Here is a 27,197-nt window from a genome sequence, read left to right on the forward strand (position 1 = left end):
GCCTTATACAAGTTGAACAATGTGGGACAGGAATGGAAATTCTCACAATCACAAAAAAGTACTTACAAGTATAACATCAGACATGGTTTATTTCAACAGCATTTTTTTCACAAGCTAACATTTGTTTTCTTTTTGTGATTTACTTCCTGTTGTGAATAAACAGTTCAGAAATTTGTCCTTGTGAATTGTATAAAACTGAGTTTTTTCCCTTCCCACCATCCTGCTTTTGGCTTGTGGTTAATCTTTGTCCATTAAGAGACTGACTGTTGATTTGACTGTAGTCTACAGCTCTTTCCAAGACCAAGGTTTTGGTAGTACTAAATTAATTTTTTATTTTCACATACTTCAGGTCTTCAGATGCATTTCATTTCCTTGCTCAGTTTGCATGATTGCTGTAGCTGACATATGTTGTCTTGGTAGAGGAAGCTGAAAAGCAAAAAAAAGTTGCATTTCAGGTTTTGGAATCAACAAAAAGCACTTTGTGTATCAAAGAAATTCATTTAGTATTTACTAAACTTTCAGCGTCGCCTAAGTCCTACCTGAAGAAACCAGGTAAGCATATTCTTAACTTTAAGCATATGCCTAAGTGCTTTTCAGAATAACTTGCTGGAAACAGGACCCAAATGCCATACTTGGGTGACATTTTATTTCTGCGTTGTTTAGAGGGTAATATGATGACTAGTTCGTTGAGAAAAAGGCATACACCTCTGTTCAACCTATTTAATTTCTGTTGCTGACTATTTGTGTGGTTTTTTTTCTAAATATAATATGCTGTACCTTGGTTTCAATGTTTTATTTGGCTAAGTTTAAAAAACAGCAAAAATTACTTTCAAATTTTGGGTTGGGTTTGAGTCACTCTCCAACTGCAGCTGACTGAGGCCGGCTGAGCATCCACTGGTGGAGTGAGTTACAGGAATACAAGACACCCAGAACTCCTTTTATATGATCAAAACAAAAAGCAGTCAAGTAGCACTTTAAAGACTAGCAAAATAATTTATTAGGTGATGAGCTTTTGTGAGACAGACCCACTTCTTCAGACCATAGCCAGACCCGAACAGATTCAATATTTAAGGCACAGGCCCTGGGTGACATGCCTGTTCTCTCCTACAGACAACCAAACAGGCATGTCACCCAGGGCCTGTGCCTTAAATATTGAGTCTCTTCTGGTCTGGCTATGGTCTGAAGAAGTGGGTCTGTCCCACGAAAGCTCACCTAATAAATTATTTTGCTAGTCTTTAAAGTGTTACTTGACTGCTTTTTGTTTTGATAGTGTATAGACTAGCATGGCTCCCTCTCTGTTTCTATTCAACATGCAAGGCACTTTTACATGAGGTGAAATAAAGATGGTTGATGCAACCCTGAAATTGGGCAAAGCTGGCTAATGAAAGTATGTGACCAGGATGATCGAGAGACACGCCAACATAGAAAACCTGTCCTTCAGGAAGTACCCAAGTACCCACAGGCATGCCTATTAGAAAGCCCAGAATGTACTTTAAAACTGTCGCCCTGAATAAAGCTGAATAAAGTTGTGGTATTCCTCAGCCACATTAGCGGCATCAACGCAACCTTTTCTTACAAGTGAATTTCCCCTTAAGGCAGAAATTCTCCTGCTTCTTCAGAAAGGTGCAATATGTGAGATGAGCCAGCTTTTGGACTACAGTTAAGGTAAAATGGCAACAGTTACTGAACCTAAAATCAATATTGGCATTTCTGCTGTGGAAGCCATCTTATATAGAAGCCATTTCTTGTTTCTTATTTCTGCATGTACACAAGAGCTTGCACTTTTCCTCACCTCTTTGGGAATTGCAGGGAGGATGAGCTAAGTGGAACGTGTTAATGAACTGTTTGGATTTGGGGCTCTTACTCCCTAGTACCTATTCCTCCTTGCTGATAACAGTTTTCTCTCTGAAAATAGTTGTTTCTCTAACTACTTGCTTCTGGCTCTGGACTTGTTTGTGTAAGGGTATAAAATACTAGAGTTAGCTGCATCAAGCATCCTTGCTGGACCTGGTTTTACTGGTATCGAGTTTGGCTCATCTGTTGCCTTATGGAATTCAATAAGGCAGAATATTAGCTGCCTAAACACAAAGAAGTCTTTTGCTTCAACACTGCATAGCAGCCACTGTCCCTTATTGTTCTCCATTACAGTGCTCGGACAGAGTGGACACCGTGACTTGAAAGAGCCACAGGCAGCTTCCTGACCCCAGTTGCATGGACCCCACAGAACACTAGGGTGTTGATGCTATCTTCCATGACTGTTGAAAAGTCTGTAAGGTGTCAGGTGCAGAGGAGCTCAGCTCCACTACACCCCTTTCTCTCCCTAGCTTGCCTCTAACATACCCCATTTACACCCGTGATGGAGGCAGCTGGCAACACCAAATGAATTTAGTGGCTTAGAGAATCTGGCCCATATAATTCTGTACACACACCAATTTAAATCATGAGTAATGGCCCTAATGTCACTACTCCAAAAAACAGTGCAGGATCAGGTGTAAATCTACAACCAGTATAAAGCTGGCGTGAGACCAGAATCCAGGCTAAAGCAGCATCATTCAAGCTTTTTTTGGCTTGCTCTCAGTGCAATCCTTTGCGAGACAGTACTGGATCAGAATCCACTGATGTTTTAATGTAGCTGAATTAGGGAAATAAATCCTCACGCTTTCTAAACCTGGCCTAGAAATCCGATGGTGATACTGAAAAAAAAGAAACCCAGACACAGAGAAATATAATCTTCTCTGGCTCACCTTGAAGGTCTACTGCATCATGTACTGAACTGCATTTTTGTAAGATCACTAGGTAGATATAAATAATGAAATATGCCAGGTAAAGTTTATGTTTGTGTATGGATTTCTAGGGACTGTGACTCTAGTCCTGCAGTTTCAGCTGTGGAAGACATCAGGGAACCAGTCCACTGAAATTTAAATCTGATTTGACTTTTTTTCCATTAGGCTATGGGAACACATAATCATGAGAATACACACACCAAAGAAACTGTCAAAGAGTCAGTTGTTTACAATCATGCCTACCGATACCTTCAGTTTTGGAGTTTGAACAGTGTGACCTCTGGGACATTTTGGATCTGAGAAAGTGAATGTGAATTCTCAGCTCAGTGAAAACTGGCAAATTGTGTTGCTTACAAAAATAAGGACTTGTCTTCACTTCCTTGAAGATCAATCTGGTCAGGGTCGATCATCCAGCATTCGATTTCATGTGTCTGGTAAAGATGCACAAAATTGATGTTTCTGAGGTTGGCAGTGAACCCCCTGGATTTCTTGCTATCATGAGGCATAAAGGAGGTCAATCGGAGAAACACTCCTGTCACCCTCTCATAATGAGGTCAGACCTTACAGGCAACTGTAGATACATTAATTCTAGCTACGCAATTACTGCAGCTAGAATTGTGTATTTGCAGTTGACTGTAAGGTCTAGTGTAGACCAAGACTAAGAGACTGGTAGCAGTCCCTCTTCAAGGGACGATTACTTTGAGCAAATACTTAGCAAGGCCTTCAGGGGACTTTGCTGAAGGGTCAGAATACCTATTCCTCACAGGACATAGTCGTGCTCCAGGAATACCCAGCACTCTAAGGCTGTGGCCACACTTGGCCAAAACTTTAAAATCGACATTCTAATGGCCAAATCAGAGAATATTAATGAGATGCTGAAATGAATATTCAGTGCCTCATTAGCATGCTGCCAGCCGGTCTCTCTCACGCATGGCTCAGCTACATGGGGGTCCTTTTCAAAAGGACCCTGCAGACTTTGAAATCCCCATATTCCTATCTGCAGGGTCCTTTCAAAAAGGACCCCTGTGTAGATGAGCTGCACATGAGCGAAACGCAACACTTTCAAAGTGCCACAGCTGGCAGCATGCCAATGAGGTGCTGAATATTCATTTCAGCACCTCATTAGTATTCTCTGATTTGGCCATTAGCATCTCCATTTTGAAGTTCTGGCCAAGTGTGGCCACAGCCTAAGTGAGTATAGCCAAATTCATGTTTTTCAGAAATTTTGCATGGGATGTGAGACTCCTTTGTGCGTTCTTTCTCAAGCTCCTACAGCAGGATTGTTGAGGAAGATTGCATCACTCTGCCTTGCACTTTCCCATCTGGGAATACAACAGGATTGCTGAACCTGGACCAATTTCTTTAGAACATAAAGGCTATGTCTACACTAGCCAAAAACTTCAAAATGGCCATGCAAATGGCCATTTCAAAGTTTACTAATGAAGTGCTGAAATACATATTCAGCGCCTCATTAGCATGCAGGCGGCCGTGGCACTTCGAAATTGAAGCAGCTCGCCCCCGCGCGGCTCGTCCAGACAGGGCTCCTTTTCGAAAGGACCCACCTACTTCGATGTCCCCTTATTCCTATGAGCAGATGGGAATAAGGGGACTTCGAAGTAGGCAGGGTCCTTTCGAAAAGGAGCCCCATCTGGACGAGCCGCGCGGGGGCGAGCCACATCAATTTTGAAGTGCCGCAGCCGCCCGCATACTAATGAGGCGCTGAATATGTATTTCAGCGTTTCAATAGTAAACTTTGAAATGGCCATTTGCATGGCCATTTGGAAATTTTTGGCTAGTGTAGACATGGCCAAAGGGAATTTGTTGCTAGCAAAGCACGAATAAACAAAACAACAAATGCAAATTGGACAGGTTCCTTTTTTTGTGTGTGGGAAACAAATTAATGTTGAATTATTTGCCATGCTGAGTACATTGCTTTGATGCACCCAGAAGAAGCAGAAGTGGAAAGTAAAAATCAATAAGCAGGTGATTTCCTTACAGTATAACTTTAAAAATAAAATCAGATATATTTCAAAGTATTTCCAGGGAAGGTTTATGTAGTAGTTCACAGTTTGCTAACACTAATCCTGCAGCCAGACTGGAAAAATCATACCAGATCAGCTTTTCTCCTTTTATTTGATAAATACCTTTTATACCTATACAGTTTATGCTAATGATCCTAAAGCTTCTGTTTGGGATCTAAGAGCCCCCATAGCAAGTTTCTTGGTCTTAACTCTGTGAACATTTCAGAGTTGTAACACAAACCACACTCAGCGAGCTTATGTGGCCAGGGAGGAAAACGAATTTGACTCAGTATGCTCCTGGAATTGGCCTTTTCAAGGCCCATTTACTACTCTGCTCTTGGAATGAGACAACAGAAGTAAACCAAAACAAAAGGATATAGGCTTACAGAAACACATTATCATAGAATGTGCTGTGCATATTTAAAGTAAGCAACAGAATTGTTTTTTCTACAGACCCACCTGCATGTTTTTTTTTTCTTTTCACTTCCTGTCTTTGACATCTGTATAATTTGTTTGACAATGGTAAATGTGGCCATACTGACCCCTGGAGGGATCTGTGTTTTACGGGGGTGGGCATGAAATGGAGTTGGGAAGTGGAGACTGAGAAAACAGGAGCTGGGTAGAGAAGACTAAGGGACTTGTAACCCACTAACCTCCACTTCCTGTACATGTATCCAAGTATGCTTGGAGGAAATCCCCCAGTGACTCTTCAGCATGCCCTCACCCATTCCTTGTGAGTCACAGAGTGTTTGATATGAGTTGCCTAAATACCAAGCTGCAATACACTACCACTGAAATGTAAATGCTTCATTAGGACCAATCCCAAGCCCTCAAAGGGCTTATCTTATCCCTGCCAAGCATGGTTTGGGTCCATCCCTAGCAGAGGAATTACAAACTGCTCGGGGTGCATTTGGGGCTCAGGAGCCAAGCTGGTCATTAGAAGTCTACAAAACCAGCTTGCCTACTCCAATGGTCTGCCTTCTCTTACACCTGGGGATCTGAGTCCCATCTGGGGGACACATACTGGCTGTGGCGGACCTAGCAATCTGAAAGTATTGCGTAGGCATGGTGACACAAGTGGTGCGTGGGACTAGGCCTGCCAGGTATGTACCCATCTGACACCCAAGACCCAGGCTTGGGCAGCTAGTCCCTTCACTGGTTGTGATGCTGTGAATATACTCTTATGTTAGACTGCTAGCTCTATCAGTGCTAGTGAGTTATGCCTCTTCGGACTAGAAATTACACTCCCCGCTCAGCACCGAGACATATCCCTAGAAGGTAAATATACAGTGTCTCATAGTGGCTAGCCTGTCTCACTGTTCCAGGCTGAAGTGCTCAAACTATTCTACACTGAATAGCCATTGTGCTACTTTGGGCTTTCTGTATGACCATATGCTGTAAATATAAAATAATTTTACAGCTTCCACACTTTCCTCATTCCAGGCTAATACCACGGTGAAGGCCATCATTCCCAACTCTTCATTCAGGGCACAATCCTGCAAGATGCTGAGATATAGAGTACCTCTGAGGCAGTGCTCACTAGCTGGCAGGATTTGACCCTCTGATTCCCTGTGGCAGACACTAAGCAGAGCTAGCATATCTCAGTGCAGAAAATCTCTACGTTCACAGCAAAGGAATGGGGCGATGGCTACGGCTCCACATTGGTAACAGAGGTGGCAGGTACCATGAAATTTTGCGATCTCCATGATTTTGGCAGCGGCTCTGCAGCCAGCCATTTTGGTGGCTGTTCAGCCAGTCACTCTGGTAGACCCAGCCCTGGCTACACCAGTTGCTGTTCTGGCATTGCTGGGCAGCTGGCTGGCTGAATGCCTGAGCAGTATTGGCAGCAGCAGGAGCAGCCCGAGCTTGGTTGCTCCTGAGAGCAGTTCCAGGGTGGCCAGAGAAGTTGCTGTCCCCCCAGGTCTCCAGCAGCAGGCCTGGCTGGGTTTCCCTATGTAAAAAGTGCCAAAAGGCCCCCTGGAGCTTCACCCAGCAGCTCATGTGATGGATTCCCCCCTCAGTCCTCCATGGGGCCCTCCTTAAGATACAGTCAGGCATATTTATGGTATAAGTCATGGACATGTCACAGGCTATGACTTTTTATTTCTTGCATCAGACTTTTACTTAACAAATCCATGATTAAAGCATAACTTTAGGGATTACAAATCAGCGTATCAAAGCCTTGATCCTGAATACTTCCCCATGTCAGTCAGTCCCTGTTCTGCTGTGGAATCCCATGGGCGCAGAGATGTGCCCACATGAAGCACCTTGTGACATCAGTGCCTTACAGTAGAGCAATGGTCATCAATCTGTCAATCTCGATTGGTACATCCAAACCCCTCCCAGAGGCTGCACCCCTCCTGCACCCCAACAGTTTGTCCCAGCCTGGAACCCCCTCCTCCACCCAAACTCCCTCCCAGAATCTGCAGCCCTTTCTTTCTCCTGTACCCAACCCCATGACCCAGCCAGATGGAAGTGAGGGAGCGTGGGGTATAGTTGAATGAGTGGGGGTTTGAGAGAAGAGGTGGGACCTCAGAGAAATGGTGCAGTCGATCCGAGGTAGCCCTTAAATTTAAACAGTGACCTTGGAGGTAAAAAGGTTGGATACCACTGGTGTAATGACATCTACATATGGAACAAATTGCAAAACCTGCATCCAGTGGTACACATTTTCCATCCTCTGCATGCAACTAAGGACCAATGATGAATTCAGAGACATGGAAGTCAATGTGCCTTTTTCGAGAAATGCATCACATCTTCATTTCTCAGATTTGGAATGTTTTAAATCTTTCTAAAGGTAGAATATAGTCAAACCATTGAAATGTGCCTAAATCTTAATGACAACTATAAAACTATCCCTGGGGACATATTTTTCATGAGTTTCATGGTACAGAGAAATAAATTAATAAATGTGGTTAGCAATGAGAACTACAGTATTATTTGGAAGGCAATTTAAAACCTATACTGTAATTAAAACCAAAGGAAAGTAAGTCCAATCATAACAGGTAGCCAACATTCTCCAAAAATTGAGTGCATTATGCAAGTTTGTAAAAATAAATTCATTGAAAATTTGTCAGAAATATTTAGCTGGGTTTTTAATTTTAATCACCAGTGCCTATGATTTAGCATATAAAGCATATGTGTTAACATTTCCTTCAGTGAAAATGACTACATAGAGAGACAGTACTATCATGTATTTTATATTCATATTGTATTACAAAGCCTCCACATTTCTTCTTCTCGTTAGATGTTTACCAATGGCATCATTAGGATAAAATAAGGGCAAAGAACTTCTCCATACTTATATGAGTAGGTTTTTATAATTCAAGTTTTAGCAGGCAATGCCAATGATGGAAATGAGCTATTAATATTCAAGAATAGTTTTGTGAAACTAGACTGGGAACATTATCAGTAGTTTTGGCTCAGTGGTTCTCTACAGAATACCAAGTTAAAGATTTGCCCATCTTGATTTCCACAGCTTGGTTCATCTCAGTGTAAGTTTCTAGGACAGAAAGAGCTGGCTGGAAAGAAAAATAAAGCACAAAATGGAGCACAGAATGGTCATAGAACAAAAAAAAACAGAATAAAAACACAAACATCAAACAGAGAAGTAAACAAACATGAAAACAGGAAGAAAGGGAAGGCCTGGAAAACCTTGCTCCTTGGTGCCAGGCAAAGTGGACTGGAGGTGAGGGGCAAAGGAGATTCACTACTGTCAGTTGTGGTAGAAGAAGATTCTGGCTGCTGCTACACTACCATTCTCCTGTTAGAGGTGCCATGGTAATGAGGCAGTTCAAAGCAGTCTAATGAGGTGCTAACATGCATATTCAGCACCTCGTTAGCCTAATGGTGGCCACACAAACAGACTTCATATTGCAGATTGACAGTGAAGATGGAGGCAGCTTCGAAAATGCTCCACTTCAAGGGAGTATAATTTCAAGCGGGGCATTTATTTCAAAGCTGCCCCATCTTCACTTGCAATCTGCAATTCGAAGTCGGTTTGTGCAGCCTCTATTATGCTAATGAGGTGCTGAATATGCACATTAGCGCCTCATTAGCCTGCTTCCAATTGCCTCATTAACCATGCCTCATTAACCATCCCCCGACGGGAGAAGGGTAGTGTAGCAGCAGCCTCTGATATGAGCCAAGTTGAGTTCTTGTTAGGCAGAGTGTGTTTGATCCCAACTCAAAAGAAGCTGAAGTAGAACGTTGCTTTGCATGCCCTGAGTGGAAGTAGCATGGAGCTACAACAAAGGTAATTTAAGCCTGTAGGTCCTACCTTGCTCTCTGTAAACGTCTAGTGCATTTAGTTGAACAGAGGCGAAATGAAGACTTAGAATTTCTATTTAATCAAGCCACTCAGGGAGCTCCTTTTAGACAATAACAACTAAATTCCAGCAAACGATGCTGGAATATATTAGCTTTGTACATGACTGTGAACAGAGAGAACTCATTCAGCTCAGGTAGCAGTGGTTTCTCCTTTCAAGAACTGAAGGATAAGGGTTGTAAATCCAAGCTCTCCAGAGCTGTGTGGAATTTATTTTGCATTATTTTTTTCTCTTCTGTGTGAAACAAATGTCTTTGGTACAGTGTATGGTGAAATCTGGGCCCCCAGGGAAATCTGTGAATTGTCCCACAGAACTCAACAGATATTAGCCCATGTGACTAGAAGAGTTTTATATATGTATATATATATGTGTGTGTGTGTGTTCGTGTATATATATATATAGTGTGTGTGTATGTATACACACAATGGGCTGAAGAGAGCTAGAGAGAGAATAAAGATACCCTGAAAGGAAAAATAACAGACAAGTTAAATGGCTGTAGTAAATAAAAAAATCTATATCTATATCTATATCTACATCTATATCTATATCTAGATAGACAGATCTAAAGAACTGGGACAGAAGAAAATGATTACAAAGGGCAAATAAAAATAAAACAACAGTCAGTTTACAAAAACCATAGGAAGAAGAATTTAAAGAGTGAAAAACTGTGTGGGGCAGGGGAGGGGGGAGGAGGAAGGAATTCCAAAGCACCAAAAAGGAGGAGAAAAGAAAATGCAGTTGAAACAAAGACACTCAGAAAAAGACAGAGGAAGAGAGCAAGCAATGATGGAGAACAGAACAGTACAAAAGCGGACTATGGAAAAATCAAACATACAGGACAATGACGAAGCCAAAAAGGCACCTGAGAAAAACAGGAAGATTAATACAAATCATGTCAGAGGAATCATCAAAATGAGACAGGTAGGAAAAAAGAAAGCCAAATGTGATGACTGTCTGGTATTAACCTCCTTGTCCAGCTGTATAGTGCCTACTGTTCTCTTGATGCCATGCTGATTTTTCACGCTGCCCTGTCTGCTCATTCACTGTCTGTGACCGATCAGGCACACCTGATCCCTGCTTTGGACCAGATCCTGCAAACACTGAGGCTGTGTCTACACGTGCCCCAAACTTCGAAATGGCCACGCAAATGGCCATTTCGAAGTTTACTAATGAAGCGCTGAAATGCATATTCAGTGCTTCATTAGCATGCAGGCTGCCGCGGCGCTTCGAAATTGACGCGCCTTGCTGCCGCGCGGCACATCCAGACGGGGCTCCTTTTTGAAAGGACCCCGCCTACTTTGAAGTCCCCTTATTATGGGACTATGGCCGCGTCTACACGTGCACGCTACTTCGAAGTAGTGGCGCCAACTTCGAAATAGCGCCCGTCACGGCTACATGTGTTGGGCACTATTTCGAAGTTGAAATCGACGTTAGGCAGCGAGACGTCGAAGTCGCTAACCCCATGAGGGGATGGGAATAGCGCCCTACTTCAAAGTTGAACGTCGAAGTAGGGCACGTGTAGATGATCCGCATCCCACAACATCGAAATAGCGGGGTCCGCCATGGCAGCCATCAGCTGAGGGGTTGAGAGACGCTCTCTCTCCAGCCCTGGCGGGGCTCTATGGTCACCGTGTGCAGCAGCCCTTAGCCCAGGGCTTCTGGCTGCTGCTGCGGCAGCTGGGGATCCATGCTGCATTGCACAGGGCCTGCAACCAGTTGTCGGCTCTGTGGATCTTGTGTTGTTTAGTGCAACTGTGTCTGGGAGGGGCCCTTTAAGGGAGCGGCTTGCTGTTGAGTCCGCCCTGTGACCCTGTCTGCAGCTGTTCCTGGCACCCTTATTTCGATGTGTGCTACTTTGGCGTGTAGACGTTCCCTCGCAGCGCCTATTTCGATGTGGTGCTGCCCAACGTCGAAGTTGAACATCGACGTTGCCAGCCCTGGAGGACGTGTAGACGTTATTCATCGAAATAGATTATTTCGATGTCGCTACATCAAAATAAGCTATTTCGATGTAGTGGGCACGTGTAGACGTAGCCTAAGGGGAATATGGGGACTTCGAAGTAGGCGGGGTCCTTTCGAAAAGGAGCCCCGTCTGGATGCACCACGCAGCAGCAAGGTGTGTCAATTTTGAAGCGCCGCGGCAGCCCGCATGCTAATGAAGTGCTGAAAATACATTTCAGCGCTTCATTAGTAAACTTCGAAATGGCCATTTGCATGGCCATTTCGAAGTTTGGGGCACGTGTAGATGTAGCCTGAAAGAAAATCTTTGTTTGACTTCAACAGGAATGTCTTCTGCATATAGGATGTTGGATGAAGCTCTCTGGGTGAGATCCTGAACTGGTGTATATTGTTATAGCTCCATAAAAATCCATGCTCTACAGCAGCTGAATATACAATCCTTTAGTAGCTATCCTGATGCATCACATCTACTGATTACTACCCGTTGACCCACTGCCTCTGCAAAAGGTAAATCTTGTCCTCAAGCACATGTACACAGTCCCCTTTACTAATCTCAGAATGTACCAGTGGTGTCTCGCCAAAATCAGCAAAGTCACTTCTTTCTGTTTGTGCTTTAGTAGTAGTAGTTGTGGTGGTGCTTGTCATCTGCATCGTCAATGTCACATAGGCAAGGGGAAGGAAAGGTCTCTCCCCATGTTTAGAATTCTCGTTACACTCCAGTTTTGTACATTCTGTAGCTCTGCATTTTTGGCGTTGAGTGACACCCTGCTTTCTCTGGCTAAGACTGACATGCTGGAACGGTGATCACCTAATGCCACAATATGAGCCTGGGCAACAGTTCAAAGGAACATCTTTCTGTAGTCTGGGGTTTTATTTAAGGTGACATCTGTCCCATTTTCACTGGGACAGTCCTGTATATTAGGCAAGCATCCCACTTTTTTTTTTTTTAACAGAAAAGCCAATTGTCCCGTATATTCACTTCCTCTGCTGAGCTGCCCTTTCCCCAGGTGAAATCAATCATGAGCTGGCTGGACAGCGCGTGCAGCACATAATGACTGTCTAATAGAGGCAGCAGCAGGAGAGGGAGCCAGGCGCCCTGCCATAGAGGTCAGGCAGGGTACTTTTGGGGGTAGAGGAGTGTGTTTTGTGCCCTACTCTAATATTTTAAGGGGGACCTGATGCCCCAGCAATGCTGGGCAGCCCCTCTGTGTGGCAGCTGCCCCTGCAGCTGGGGAGACCACTGTGGGGAGGTAACCCAATCCCCCCCACAGGACAGCCTCCCATGTAGCCATCTCCCTTCCCACACGCCCAGCCATGGGGCAGCTGCCTCCACAGCTAGGGAACCCCCGCAGCCAGGGAGCTCTCCTGTGGGGAAGCAGCACTGTTGCCAGCACCTCAAGGCATGGGGCAGCCACTGAGATCTCCTGCAGGGCAGCAACCCCACTGCCAGTGCCCCAAGATGTGGGGAATCCACCCACTGCAGCTGGGGTAGCCCCCATCCCTAACAGGGTGACAGCCCCATTGCTGGTGCCCCAAGGTGCAGGGCAGCCGGGGCAGTCCCCTGCAAGGCAGCAGCCCCATTCCCAGTGCCTGGAAGTGTGGGGCAGCTAGGAGCCAGCTGCAGCCAGGGAGCACCTCTCCCTCCACGCCCCGCAACCTCACAGGGTGGCAGCCCCCCCACTGGGCAACCCCCACTGGAGTCAGGGAGCATTCCCAGAGCCCAGCAGTGTGGGGCAGCCTGCGAACAGCATCCACCTTCCACATGGCAACCACCCTGCCACTGGGAAGCTCCCCCTTGGGGTGACATCCCTGCTCCAGTGCCCCATGACATGGGGCAGCCAGGGAGCTGCACTTGTTTGCCAGCCACAGCCAGGGAGCCCCATACCTTGTCGCTTTGTATTTGGGATAGGGAAATATGGTCATCCCAGGGTTATTCCACGTGACCAAGGGGAAAGGATTTAGTTATATGTGTCTTTCATGACAGCCTAAAAGACTTTTTGACAATACAGTACAAGCTTTGTTTTCCAGCATGTATGGCTAGTGCCGGTTGTCAGTTAATCAAATGTGCTGGTTATTCAAGCTTTTTCATCAAATGCAAACGTTTAAAAAATGAAATTAACTTAAATCAGACTACAGCTTTTAACACTATTACTGTATACAGAATTGTAATTTACTGCTTCTCTACTGCCTCAGGACCATCAAACAAGTCTAAATGTTGGAAAACGATGCCGTAGAGTTATCAGAATTTCCCATTAACCAAAGACAGAATTTTATTGCCATCTATGGCAAATGTCGGTTTAGTGAGTTTTGTGGATATTAATATGCTGGATAAGAAAGCTTTTACTGTAATTATTTTGGGTGAAAAGAGCAAAGCTAATAAAATCTAATGTGTATGGTGAGATTTTAGAAAACCTAATAGCCCCATCTTTTAGCTAAGCCAGCTCCATTACATGAATCTAGGGCTCTAGAATTGAGATTTGTTAATTTTTTTTAATACTTGCCTATGGAACATAACAGGACATGGATCAAAGCCTTGAAGAGATGTACCACAGAGGCCCTTGAAAATTATATATGTGTGCTAGTGTTAAATCAGGTAAATAGATACTTCCCTGTGTGCGTCACACTGCTGGAGAAAGCAGACTTGCTTCCAGTGGCAGCTGTTTTAATGAATTATGTATAATCATATTTAAAAAAATACCAGGCACAGCATCTCTTAATTAGGTACAGTTGATAAATCTCAGGTACACAAGCTTTTTTCTCTGCATCCCATTGTGGTACTATAGCTGACCTTTTTCTCTGATATTGATCATTTTGCCAACTCAGCAAGGAAACTCTCTTTCTCACCCATCCCTCTTTATTTTCTTTTGGAGACTTCTCAGGAATGGTAAAATATGTATGTTTTTTTTCATATTTACACACTGCCTTGGAATTTCATCAGTATTTCCAGCTCTATTCTCTGTTATATGTAGTAGTATGAATCCATACTACAGTGGCTGCATTGCTTCATCGAATAATTACAGATTTTTGAATGGTGATAAGTTTGACAGGTGAATTATGGAATTTTTAAAAGACAGTTTCTCCCCACCCTCTTCCAACAAATGAGCTATGGAATAAATCTAAATCCTTTTGCACCTTTTATGTTGTACCTCACTGTGGTACTGACTGAATTCTGTAGAAGTGCTGTGCGAAAGAAGTACAAACCGCAGGATTCACCATCCTACCAGCATTGGTTCATTTAAACAGTTTGCTGGCAATTCCAAATGAAACAAACAAACAAACAAACAAACAAAGAAACCCAATATGTTAGGTTGAACCAACAAACAAAACATTTCAAAAATTATGGTGAACCAAAGCATAAAATGAAATGTGTTTTGGGTTGAATGAAACATTTTGTTTTGATAAACTGAAGTGCTTCATTTCTGTTTTGCTCATTTTCGATATATTTCTTTATTTTACAATACAATTAAAGGAAACACTCAACTGAAAAGTCACCACAAACTAAAAAATCAAAATGTTTCATTTAGAAAATGTCAAAATAAAGTAGTTTTAGAGTTTTGGAGTTTTTTGAACTTCCAAAACTATTTTGGCAAAACCATTATTAATTCACTGAATTTTTAGAAGCTGCAGAATCTACGATTGTCACTGCACTAGGCCTACTACAGAAAATATGTACTCAGCTCTATTTGTGACACACTGTTGTGTAGAAGTTATAATCATTTATCAATTCCAGTGAGGTGCCAGATTCAAAGACCTTCCTCGTGGAAAATATCCTTTTCCCACTTCTAGCCTTAGTCACATTAAAAATATGGGGTTGAATTTCTGAGTACATGAACAAATGCCATATATATATATAGATATATAGATATATAGATATACTCATGTTAGATTTTTTGTAAACTTAAAAGGGACCCACTACTGTTTGTACAAAATTAGGAACTATGACATAGGCTTGAACAATGGCATCATGTGGTACTTTTATCCCAACAGTCCTAACCAGCTGGAAGCACTTCTATTAGAACTGTAGATTAAATCAGAAGAAATGAACAAACTATACAAAAATTTCTAGTGCAGGTTAGAAGGTTAAGGAAAGAATATTTTCACCCATTTACAACTGTATTTCTGAAAAGGTAATATAGAATGTGAAGCCATATTTTTCATGTCTTTTAAACACTGGCTTTCGGTAACAATGGCACACCTAAATATATCCCAAGAAGTGTCAGCACATAATGAGACTGCCATAGTACAACACAATGCAGCAAATTAGTGCTAGTTCAGTCAGATCATTTTAAAAGATGTGGGTTTGCCCAAACATGTTTATTTTTTTAAATCAGGACTTTTCACTCATAAAAAAGGATTTGCATGGAGACAAACAGTAGGCATGCCTGCTCGCAAAGGTACTTGAATTCTGACACGTCTCTGTATTCATGCAGCACAAGCAAAGAAAAGAATGACATTTACAATTAAAAGTGATTGCATTCTTGCCAACGTACATCTATTACGAAGTGCTCCCACTCTTGACCATGGGAAAGTCTACAGATGACTTACTGTTGGTGTCAAGACTTTCACACAATTCAGTTTTGACCTCGCCATTTGGTCTGTCATTTCCTTTTTGGATCAGTTTGCTTTGCATTGTGGCAGCTGTCACAACAGCCTTGAAGCTCCGCTTCCGTTTTTGTACATTCTGCTCTGGATGAAAAATGATAATATAAACCTTGGGCATGTAGAGCATGCCCAGAGATACTGAAGCACTTAAACTCATGGAGACAGTGAGCGTTGTTGTCTGGATGTACATCTGGGGGAGGAAAAACAGCATAAAATCAATGTTTGTAAAACTGATAGAAAATACATAGGCAAGTGCAGTAATTATTTTTAACATATTAACTGAACATGGAAATGGTACCAGGCAATCCCTTGACTGTGTACATTAGAAGGATGCTTCATTCAGATTGTCTTCAATCACAGTCGAGTCTGTTTTTTTTTTTCTTCCCCTAAAGAGTGGGTGAGGGAAGCAGCTGATACACTTATTAAACTCTATTTCCCTACAAATCCTTAGACCTCTGTACCACCTACATTTTCAAATGAAGAACAAATGTGTCTGTGCAGGAATAATATACAAAAAGGCTGACACCAAGGTTAGTTCTGTATCATCTAAGCTGTGTCTACACGTGCACGCTACTTCGAAGTAGCGGCACTAACTTCGAAATAGCGCCCGTCGCGGCTACACGCGTCGGGCGCTATTTCGAAGTTAACTTCGACGTTAGGCGGTGAGACGTCGAAGTCGCTAACCCCATGAGGAGATAGGAATAGCGCCCTACATCGACGTTCAACGTCGAAGTAGGGACAGTGTAGACGATCCGTGTCCCGCAACGTCGAAATTGCCAGGTCCTCCATGGCGGCCATCAGTTGGGGGGTTGAGAGACGCTCTCTCCAGCCCCTCAGCTCACTGGTGGCCGCGTGGAGCGGCCCCTTAAAGGTCCCCTCCCCCTCCCTGACTCTGCAGGAAGCTGAGGCAATGTGCAGGCTGCAGCCTGCACCACCCTCAGCCCCACAGACCTGCGATGGCTGCCCGGCAGCCCCCCCAGCGCCCCCAGGGGACCCCCCCAAGGGGAGCCAGGGCAGCCAGCCCAGCCAGAGGGCCAGCCAGTCTGGGAAGCGGCAGCGGGGCCCATCCTGGACGGAGGCCGAGATGCGGGACCTGCTGGGGCTCTGGAGCGAGGAGGAGGTGCTCCAGGTAATGGGGAGCAAGAGGCGGAACGCAGATGTGTTCGCTCAGCTGGCCGATGGCCTGGCTGCCCGGGGTCACCCTGCCCGCACTCCTGATCATGTGAGGAGTAAGGTGAAGGAGCTGCGGCAGGGTTATGCCCGGGCCCGGGATGCGGCCAGACGATCTGGGGCCGCCCCCGTCACTTGCCCCTTTTACAGGGAGCCCAGGGACATCCTGGGCTCCCGGCACACCTCCTCCCCTCCGGCCACCCTTGACACCTCGGCTGACGAGCCCCAGCAGGCCCTGCAGACAGAGTCCGCCCCAGAGGCAAGCCCCGCACCCCGGGGGCCCCCCCCAGAGGCCATCCCCGGGACATCACGGCAGGAGGAGGAGGAGGAGGAGGTGGGGGGCTCCTCCTCCGCAGACTCCAGCCTGCAGATCCTCCTCCTGCCATCCTGGAGCAGCAGCAGGGCCTCCGACCCCCGGGGATCTCCAGACCGTGGGAGAGGACCCACAGGTAGGTACCCCTCTCTGGTGGACACCCCTGGGCTTGAGGGGCGGGGGTAACAGAGATGTGTCCAGGGCCCCCCACACGCTCACATGGCCATGGCCCCAAGGACACCAGGGCCATGGCCCTCACAGCACTGCAGCCATCAGCCCCTGCCCCCCGCACCCTGCATGACAGTGCCATGCCCCATCCCCGGGCCAGGGGGGAGCGGAACCTCGAGGGGACCCCGGGCAGAGGGGGTGGGACACCCCGCAGCAGCAGCATGTGATGGAGTGGGGGGAGTGCCAAAGGGAGACTCAGGCTACATATGAGCCACAAGAGCCGAAGAGCTCCCAGGGCCAAAGGAAGATCCTGGCGCTACAGCTGGCAGGTGACACCTCTGCCCTGAACAAACAGGAGGGAGGAGCCGAGCTGGCTTGGAATTGGGGGGCGAGGGCGGGGGCCACAGGTAGAGGCTAGGGGAAGGGAGAGCTGGTAGGCAGCCAGCCTGAGGAGGGGGAAAGCTGTATCCCAGAGGGGCCCCCCTTGGGGTCTTCTCCCCACGACGGGTTGGAAGGACTGTCTCTTCCGACAGCTGGTGCTGTCACTCCTGGCAGAAACTGGCCATCTGTGGCCTCAGAAACCTCTCCTGCTCTCAGACCCTGCGGGGTGAAGTGAGAGTCGCTCCCACCAGGGGACGGGGTGCAGGGCAGGGGGACCCCTGAACCCCATCCATCACAGCAGCATCTCCCGGGGACGGGGATGGGGAACCTGCAGCACAGGGCGGGGGGGACAGAGGCCACGGCTCAGGGCCCACACTAACGCCTGTCTCCATTCTTCTTTCCCCCCTCCTCTCCTGTGTCCTGCACCTGCACCTGCACCATCAGAAGGACCGGAAGAGAGCGCCGGCGAGGCCTCAGTTGTCCCGGAGAGCCCTCCAGGACCATCGCTCCAGGGCAGCCCCTCGGCCGAGGAACGACCGGCCCCGCGGAGGGCTAGACGGCGGACCCCGCGCCTACTACCACCGACGGCGACGGACCCGCAGCTGCTGGCCATCCACCGTTGGCAGCTGGAGGTCGCGGAGCAGCACCTCCAGCTGCAGGAGCGGGCGCTGGCCTGGTGCCAGGAGGCATGGGGGGCCTATATGCAGACATTTAACCGGCTCGTGGACTACCTGGCCCCCCATGCCGCGCCAGCCGAGCCATCGCCCGCCCTGCCCGCTCCTGCAGCCCCACCACCAGCTGCTTCGCCCGTCGCCGGCCCGTCCGCCGTCGCCCCACCACCCACCCGCGAGGGCCAGAGCGCCAAGGGACCCCTGGAGCCACCTGAGACTCGCCGGCCCCGATACCTTCTGGTCCAGCCCGCTCCCACCCAGCCGCGGACCAGACGGCAGGTGCGGCGGGGCTCCCGGCCGGGCACGCCCAGTGCCGGGCTATAGGGGCGACGGGCCCGGGACGTGGCCCCCCCTTGTATATAGTTGGACCCTGTTTTTTTGGTGCCCCCGTTTGCCCCGTCCCCCCCATGTAAATAGTTCTCCCCTTTCTCCTCCCTGGTTTTCTTTTTATTATGTATGCCACACAGTTGTTTCTTTGGATTGTTTTATTTTTGTACATATTGCTTTGGTTGAACGTTTGTACCTAGTTTTCTGTTTGTGGTTGACATATTTATTTACACCCCAAAAAAAAGGTTCGGCCAGAAAAAAAAAAATTTACGTTCAGCCACAAGTTCGTGCTGTCATTTGTCCAGGACAAGTGGGGGGTGGGGCGGTGGGGTGATCCATGGTGTGGGCGTTGGGGCAGGAGTGTGGGGGAGGAAGGGGCGGGCAGTAGGGGGCCTGGGCAGAGTTCACCCCGCGGTCTGTTGGTCGAAGTGGGCCCGCAGGGCCTCCCGGACCCGGGTCCCCTCGGGGTCCACCTGCTGACTGGGGGCAGCAGGTGGCTGCACGTGTGCCCTGCTGGCCTCCGCGGCCCAGCCCTGCAGAAAGGTCTCCCCCTTGCTCTCCACGAGGTTGTGCAGGGCGCAGCAGGCACCCACAATCTGGGGGATGTTGTTGGGGCCCGCATCCAGGCGGGTCAGGAGACATCTCCAGCATCCCTTGAGGCGGCCAAATGAGCGCTCCACCACCTGGCGCACACTGTTCAGGTGCTCGTTGAAGTGCTCCTGGCTAGCGGAGAGATGGCCCGTGTAGGGGTGCATGAGCCACGGCCGGAGGGGGTAGGCCGCATCTGCGATGGCGCAGAAGGGCATGGTGGTGTCCCCCAGAGGGATCTCCCGCTGGGGGATGTAGGTCCCCGCCTCCAGCCGGCGGCACAGGCCCGAGTTCCGGAAAACCCGGGCGTCGTGGGTGCTGCCAGGCCAGCCCACGTAAATGTCCTGGAAACGTCCCCGGCTGTCCACCAAGGCCTGCAGGATGACAGAATGGTAGCCCTTCCGATTGAGGTATCGTCCTCCACTGTGATGCGGGGCGCGGATGGGGATGTGAGTCCCATCCAGAGCCCCGAAGCAGTTGGGGAAGCCCAGGGTGGCAAAGGCGGCGACGGTGGCATGTAGGTCCCCCAGCCTCACAAGCCTGTGCAGGAGCATGGCGTTGATGGCACGCACGACCTGCAGAGAAAGCACATGGGACAGCCCCAATGAGGGGTGAGCAGGGTATGCGTGGCCCTGCCCTGCTCTGGCCCCATGCCCTGCCCTGCCCTGCCCTGCCCTGCTCTGTCCCCCCTGCTCTGCCCTGGCCCCCCTGCCCTGCCCTGCCCTGCCCTGGCACCCCTGCCCTGGCGCCCCTGCCCTGCCCTGGCCCCCCTGCCCTGCCCTGGCCTCCCCCTGTGGGTTCTCTTACCTCCATGAAGACAGCCCCGATGGTGGCCTTTCCGACACCAAACTGCTGCCCCACGGATCGGTAGCTGTCCGGAGTGGCCAGCTTCCAGACAGCGATGCCGACCCGTTTCTCCACAGGGAGGGCACGCCGCATGGCAGTGTCCCGGTGCCTGAGTGCGGGGGTGAGCCACTGGCACAGCTCCAGGAATGTCTGCCAGCTCATCCTGAAGTTCCTGAGCCAGTGGTCGTCGTCCCACTCCCCAAGCACCAGCCGCTCCCACCAGTCGGTGCTGGTGGGGTAGCTCCACAGCCGCCGGCGTTTGAGGCGGGGGGTGGAGCGGGGTGCTGCAGGGGTAGGGGTTGAGCCCTGCTGCCCTGGGGGCATCTCCTCCCCTGGGGCAAGGAGGTACTCAGCTGCCTCCCACATGGCATGGGCCAGGGCAAGCCCTGCTCCTGCCGGGAGGGCTGGGTGGACCTCTAGCTGCTGCTGCTGCTGCTGCTGCTGCTGGGGGTCCATGACTGCGGCGCCCGGGGTCTGTGTGCCTATGGCTCCTCAGACTGCGTGCTGTGCAGGCTGAGTGTATGTGGGAGGGGCTCCTTAAGGGAGCGGCTAGCTGTTGCCCCGGAAGCGCTAGTCCGCCCGTTGACCCTGTCTGCAGCTGTGCCTGGCATCCCTATTTCGATGTGTGCTACTTGGGCTTGTAGACGTTCCCTCACTGCGCCTATTTCGATGTTGGGCTGAGCAACGTCGAAGCTGAACATCGACGTTGCCAGCCCTGGAGGACGTGTAGATGCTATTCATCGAAATAGGCTATTTCGATGTCGCAACATCGAAATAAGCTACTTCGATGTAGGCTTCACGTGTAGACGTAGCCCTAGTCTGATAAACAGAAGCTTCTGAAATAATATGCCATTCACTAATGCACCAGTGCATGCAATACTGCTCAACTGGCAACATGCTTAACACAAAATCTACTGAGAGGCATTTGATTTACTGTTTGACTCCTGCGCCCAGAAGAAAATGAGTTTCTCCACAGTGAAGCTTGAATATCGTTTCTTTTAATATTTGTATGGTACCATTGAATTTTAATCAAACTGTTATGTGGCACATAACAAATACTCTTATGTGCTACAGACTTTGTACATAGAAAATTGGAATATAATGTCGCCAGGGAAGTATTTCATAGATTTCTATCCCCTCTGGATAAAGAGGGAGAATTGCCATCTCAAAGGGAATGTTCTGTCGCTTATTACTATAAAAATCAAGCAATTCTTATCTTTCCCCTCTTCCCTGGAAGAAAAGCAGATGATGGCTCCATGGTAGTAAGCACAGAATGCAAAAATGTATTTAAAATTGCACATTAGGAATACTAACTATTGTTTCATCCAACATTTACTTCTTATAAGAGAATACTATATTATTATCGTTCAAGAATATTATCAACACATCTGTGTGGTTTCCTCCAATTTCCCTTTCTACTTTGGCAATAGTATGACTTTAGTAGAAGGGACACTGAGACCACGCCAATTAACAACATAAAACCTATTTCACCTCCTGATGGCACTTCACCAACAGTCAAGCTCAGTGTGAGGTGTGTTTTTATGCCATAGCAAATACCATCAGGAGATACAGTATACAGAATCTGTCAATAATGTCAAACTCCAGATCAAATGTTTTCACTATAGCCAATGCCCTCATAGTAAAACAGCCCTTAGAAGAAAATTAAACATGTAATAAACTGGCCTAGAGTAGCCCAAACAGTATGTTTTTCTGCTCATGAACAAGGTTTTGCCATTAGCTACTTTGCCCTTAGAGATCACAAATAGTGCCATCACTTAAAGGAACATTAGATGAAAAGTGTAACAGATTTGCTTAAGTGCTTAAGAACTCACACCACTGTTGGGCAACTTGAGGCACATCAAGGTTTTATGCATGACCCATGAGACAGTTTGTTCACCATTGCCCTTGAGCAGGGTTACCAGAGTCTGCTGTTTTCTATTTCTGTAGTTTCTTCCTTACTGGTAGTACTAAAGTGACACACATGTAAAGCAAATGCATCGGAAGTGAGCTGTGTGCTGATTGCACACCACATTAAGCATGAGAGCCGTACGCTGTCTCTGCATCCCTCAGAGTGACACTACAGGTCAAGCAGCACACCCCACAAATTCTCGATATGCAAGCGCAGTTAGAAAAATGATCCTATCCTGGGAGATTATCTTGGTCAGGACAATCTTGTGGCTCACTGAGATGAAGGAGGGCCTGTTGTGTGGCTCACTCACTAGCCTAGCTTGTCCATTGCCAGCTAATACCATGGGGACACTCCAAAATCCATCTGGGTAATTCTCTTGGTAATGTGCCCAATCTCGCCAACAGGCCAAAAGTGCCCTGTGATGTTTACCTTCTAGGCAGAGACCCAACACTTTTAAACCAGACAAGACTAAGGACATTACATTTAAAGGTGTCACTCTCCTTGGCATTGTCCGCATGCAACTGTCAGGATAATCAGATCCAGAAGATGTGATGTTTTCTTACTGGCACTAGCACAATGCACTTCCTTCATTTAAACAATATATCACTCTAATAGCTCCAAAACAGAAAAAACACAAAAACAAATTGTATGCTAATACTTAAACAAATTTAGAGTAATCCCACTGATTTCAATCCAGTTGCTCTGGATTTTCTGGTGTAAATAAGAGCAGAGTTTGGTCCACAGAGTGCTTTCCGATTTGCCCACAAAACTTGGTATGGCTAAAATGCTGAAGGTTTTCCCAGCCTCATGTGAAAGGATGCATGCGTATATATGAAATGTGTATCTTACATACAAATGGCATCAATACCTGTTAGCCTCTTTAAATAATGAATGTAATGTGAAGACAAAGGGCACAGCAGACACCTTTCCTGCCAATAGGACCATTCAGCCGCTTATATTTTTTAAGTCCCGTCAGGTGCCATTTATTTGGTGAAATTAACATGCCCAGTGTTTTACCGACAGAGAAAGAGGCAAGGAATTGCATTAACTGTTGGAGTAAGTTTCGACCCATTGTGGGAATAATTTAAATATAAATGGTGATGATGTTACTACTCTGGGTTATATCACACCACATAGACATAACCCTGAAATGTAAATGGAAAAGTTCAGGATGAATTGTGTTTTCAGGGAGCCAATTTCTTCCCTGAGTTTCCAACTATCCAATGTGGGTGCTGAGCTGCACCTTCAAAGCTATACCTATCACCTTCACTTTCCTCCACAACTTCTGGAGGGAAGCTTTTACTTCCAGGGTCCCATTTGCCTTTTCTTGAATGCTAGCGTGAAGGCCAGATTGAACCTGCACATCATTACTTACAATTTCAGTTTTAGAAAACACTGACAGTAAAACTCAAAACATGTTAAACTTGATTTCCCATTCAGAGAAACTGAAATTTGCTCCAAATCTTAACTAAAGTAACTGTGAGAAGGTTTGCTCAAAACTGGGCCTGGCCTGTGGATTGAAATCATTCAGTTTGTGGTTTCACATGGTTTCCATCTGTAAGAAGGTGAAAGTTGGCTCTTCCCACTGATTTTTACTTTAAAATTCTAGGATTAGTCCAGCCTGACACTCAAAGTGAAACATCGGGGATGAAAATGTGCACAGAGCAGTGCAAGACATGAACCTACAAAAACAGAGCCATCTAGTTATATACAGTTCTGTTTATATTTAGAGTGGGCCAAACCAAGATGCAAAAATAGAAACACTACCTAGATTGGGAGATGTGTGAAGCGAAACTTTGTAAGTGGGGCCTGTCTGTACTCATATATATCTTCACAGTACTTCCTAACCCAATTAGCCTATTTCTATGAACAGTAAAGAACATAGAGCCATGGGAAAAGAAGGACAGAAAAAATAGGTCTTTGATAGTGCAATCAAAGACCCTTAGAAAGCTTTTTTATGCATGTAATGAGAATGGACGGTGCTTGCAGCAGTTCCCATTCCTATTACCTTCCTTGTCACAAAAAGAAAATTTCTATTCTGCTACATTCTGTTTGTCTCGCAAAGAGCGGTGCTGCTGGGAATAGCTATCACTGATTTGGCTGTACTTGCTTTCTGCTGTCTCACTGCTGCTCTTCTCTGTTCTAAAAGAAACAAGCCTTAATCCCACATTTTGAACTTAATGTAGACTCCGGTGCCTTCAAAGGACAGGAGCACATTTGCCATGATGCCAGTGGCTCTCTGGAGCCAGGCCCAAGCTCAGAAGGGCCCGTTTCACTCAGTTCTTCCTCTCTCACAGAGCTGTGGAAGCTGGCAGCTGGACAGCACCCAGTTCCAGCATGGTAGCCTAGAGCCTGAGGTACCCTGGGAGCTGTAGTTCCTTGACCACCTCTCTGCTAAGACAGCTGGCCCTGGAGAAGAGAAGGGACTACATTCCCAGCATTCTCTTGGCCACTAGCAACAGAAAACGGAGAGAGAGTCGGGATGCTTTGAGACGTGAGCTACTTGGTGTGAATGGAGAGCTGGCTACTAGAATGGGTGGCGTTGTGAATGGGGAACATGTATGTATAAGGCAGTAGAAGGCTTTGGCTAAGATCTCACTCTCACAAGCTATTCTGAGACTGGATTAGTGATGTTGGTGGCCTCAATCATGAGGACTTGACTCAGTTTCTACTTCTGAGCTATGGAAGCCAAATTTGGCTTTTCCTTTCCAGATTCATTTAATATTGAGAAAGGGAATCTAGCACCTGCCTTCCAGATTTCAGCACCCTCAAAATTCAGGAGTGCTCAGGGTTCAGTTGGGCTTACTGTGACTTCCTTCTTCCAAATCAAATTCTGATCCACTATAATTTGCTGCGCAAAAAGAAAGATAAAATCGAGCAACAAATGCTGGCATCTTGCCAGAGCTTACAAGGATTTGAGTTGCTATTTTCAATAGTCATTGCTTTTTTGTTTTGTTTTGTTTTTCAGTTTTCTTTGTTTAAAAAGAAAACAGTAATATAGATTAAGCCTCTCTAGTCCAGCACTCTCTTGCCTCATGATAGCCATAATCTATCACAATTTATTTAGCCAGATCATCACTTATCGGGGTGTGGCCAAGCATTCTGTGGTACCCTAAAGTTTGTTTACAGCCACCAGTGCTGGTTCTCTGCTGTTTTTTAGCTGTTAATTTACCTCCAAATGTCTTTTAAGAGATCACTAAGCAGTGGAAGAGTCGGTAATGCTGCTAGACAATATTGACCTCCTGTGGTTTGGCATGTTCTCTCATTCAGCACTACAGAGGTTCAATCTGTCTTGCATTTGCAAATTCCCCACAGAAACGAAGAGCGGAACAAAAGAACAACAAAGGCACCTCAACAACAAAGGCACATCATTGTTTGGCAGAAACTTACAGTATGGTTCTAGATACCCTCTGATTCCACCACATACTGAAAATTGTTCCACTTTAGTGCAGTTCTCTGGGCATGGAGGAACCAGTCGTGTGTTCTGTGCACATAAAAAATTCTTACTGAATTCAGAAGCTCTTCCTTTCATAATCATAATGCTTGATATTTACAGCCTTTGTAAGCTGGGCAGACTTACATTTAGTATTTGGGCAGGAAGCCTCTCAGAAAAAGCTCAGTGCTATAGTAAGTGTTGAATATTCACTGGGTAACATGAGATGCTCCTGTTACATAGTAAACCAATGCAGCACACTTTTCTCCTAGAGGCTCAAATGGAGTTCTTTGCTTCTACGCACCACCCCCTAAAGACAATGAAAAAGACCTCCACTCATTTCAACAGACTTTGGGCAGAACTTGTTATACATGGGGCAACTCTACTGTCTTTATAGGGTCCCATTCCCACAGCAGAAGGGGGGCATGTGAACCTGTTGCAGAGCAGCTGCTCCAGGATGGGAACTTCCTGGTACCCCAGCCTCCAAGATAATTCAAGCTGCACTTTTTGCACAAATGTGTGCTAGCTATGGGAGCGGTAGGAACTGGGGGGCTCCTGCTGCAAATGATGACCATCTCAGGTAATTAAAACCTACAGGGAAGCACCAAAATGCAGAGTCTGCAGCTGTCCAAGGCCAGGGCTGAGGACTGAGAGTCCCTAGTGCTGCTGGTGCAAGGTTCAAGCATGCTTTATCTTGGAAATGCCACTCCTCCCTTGGCTAATAGTTCCAGCTGTCTAAGGCTGACCTCTGGCAATTGGCTTTATGGCTGCAGCCAGCAAAGCGACAGATGGTTCTCTGACTATTGCTAGGAGCAGATAAAGAAACTGGAGTTAACCTCAGGGAACAGTGGTCACCAGTAGAAAGAAATATCAAGGGTTGAGCAGGGAAAGAGGAAGCAGCTCAGGCTAGCACAAGGAGAATAACCCCAGCTGGCTGCAGAGCACATATTAGGTGGAGGGGAAACAAGCCTGGGGAGAGGTGGTGGTGACTACATTGTAGACTATCATGTAGTTGGAAGCAGTGAGAGAAAGCCCGATGAGTTCAGGTTCATAAGGGCTATGTGGTCACTTTGGGGAAAGGTGTTTGCAAGTGGCTTGCTGATATAGCAGGAGGGCTGCTAGGGGGAGGATTTGTCAGAACTAACCAGGTATTTGCTGGCTGTGGAACTTTACTGAGCTGAGACTAAGACCACATAACGTGACTAGTGAAATGAGAAAAACTGGTGGCTGAGGAATGTCAGTATATACAGTCATGCAAAGGTGTGCAAGCAAAATGAAAACTGTCTGAGATTGAGTACCGGGTCTGATAGGGCACCAATGGCACCACCACACCAGGCTTACACTTGGAAGGGGCCAATAACAGCTACATGGGGAGGCCCACAACTACTTTTGGCCCCAGGCCTACACATGGTTAATCTTGCCCTGTGAATCCTATGGATCAGCCCCTTCTGTAAGATTTATCTCTTGCAAAAATTGTGCCTAGCTGCAATTTTTCTCTGGACTTTATTAATCTAAGCTTCAGCTGGGGGGAAAAAGTGTTTCCCTTTCAGGTTGCAAAGGTAAGTTTAAACAATAAAGTATTTATAATGACTATTGTATTTCTGAATCATGCGCCAGACATCCTAAAACATGATCATGAAAACTGGTGTGACCACAGTCCATAGCCTATTGTTCTCAATGGTGTACAACTTCTGAAAC

The 27,197-nt window shown here is 46.7% G+C and overlaps 1 protein-coding gene across 1 annotated transcript in view; it reads right to left on the bottom strand.

The window, feature by feature from the left end:
* Window positions 1-327: 327 nt before the first annotated feature.
* GRM8 (glutamate metabotropic receptor 8) overlaps window positions 328-27,197 on the bottom strand; it is a 531,151-nt gene continuing 504,281 nt past the window's right edge. The window contains exons 9-10 of the mRNA XM_074984122.1: window positions 15,637-15,883; window positions 328-426 (exon numbers count right to left, since the gene is read on the bottom strand). Coding sequence (XP_074840223.1) covers window positions 377-426; window positions 15,637-15,883 — 297 coding nt within the window. The 3' untranslated portion in view covers window positions 328-376. The remainder of the gene's footprint in view (window positions 427-15,636; window positions 15,884-27,197) is intronic.

This window comes from Carettochelys insculpta, chromosome 1 (genome assembly GCF_033958435.1).
Source record: "Carettochelys insculpta isolate YL-2023 chromosome 1, ASM3395843v1, whole genome shotgun sequence".
Classification (NCBI taxonomy): domain Eukaryota; kingdom Metazoa; phylum Chordata; order Testudines; family Carettochelyidae; genus Carettochelys; species Carettochelys insculpta.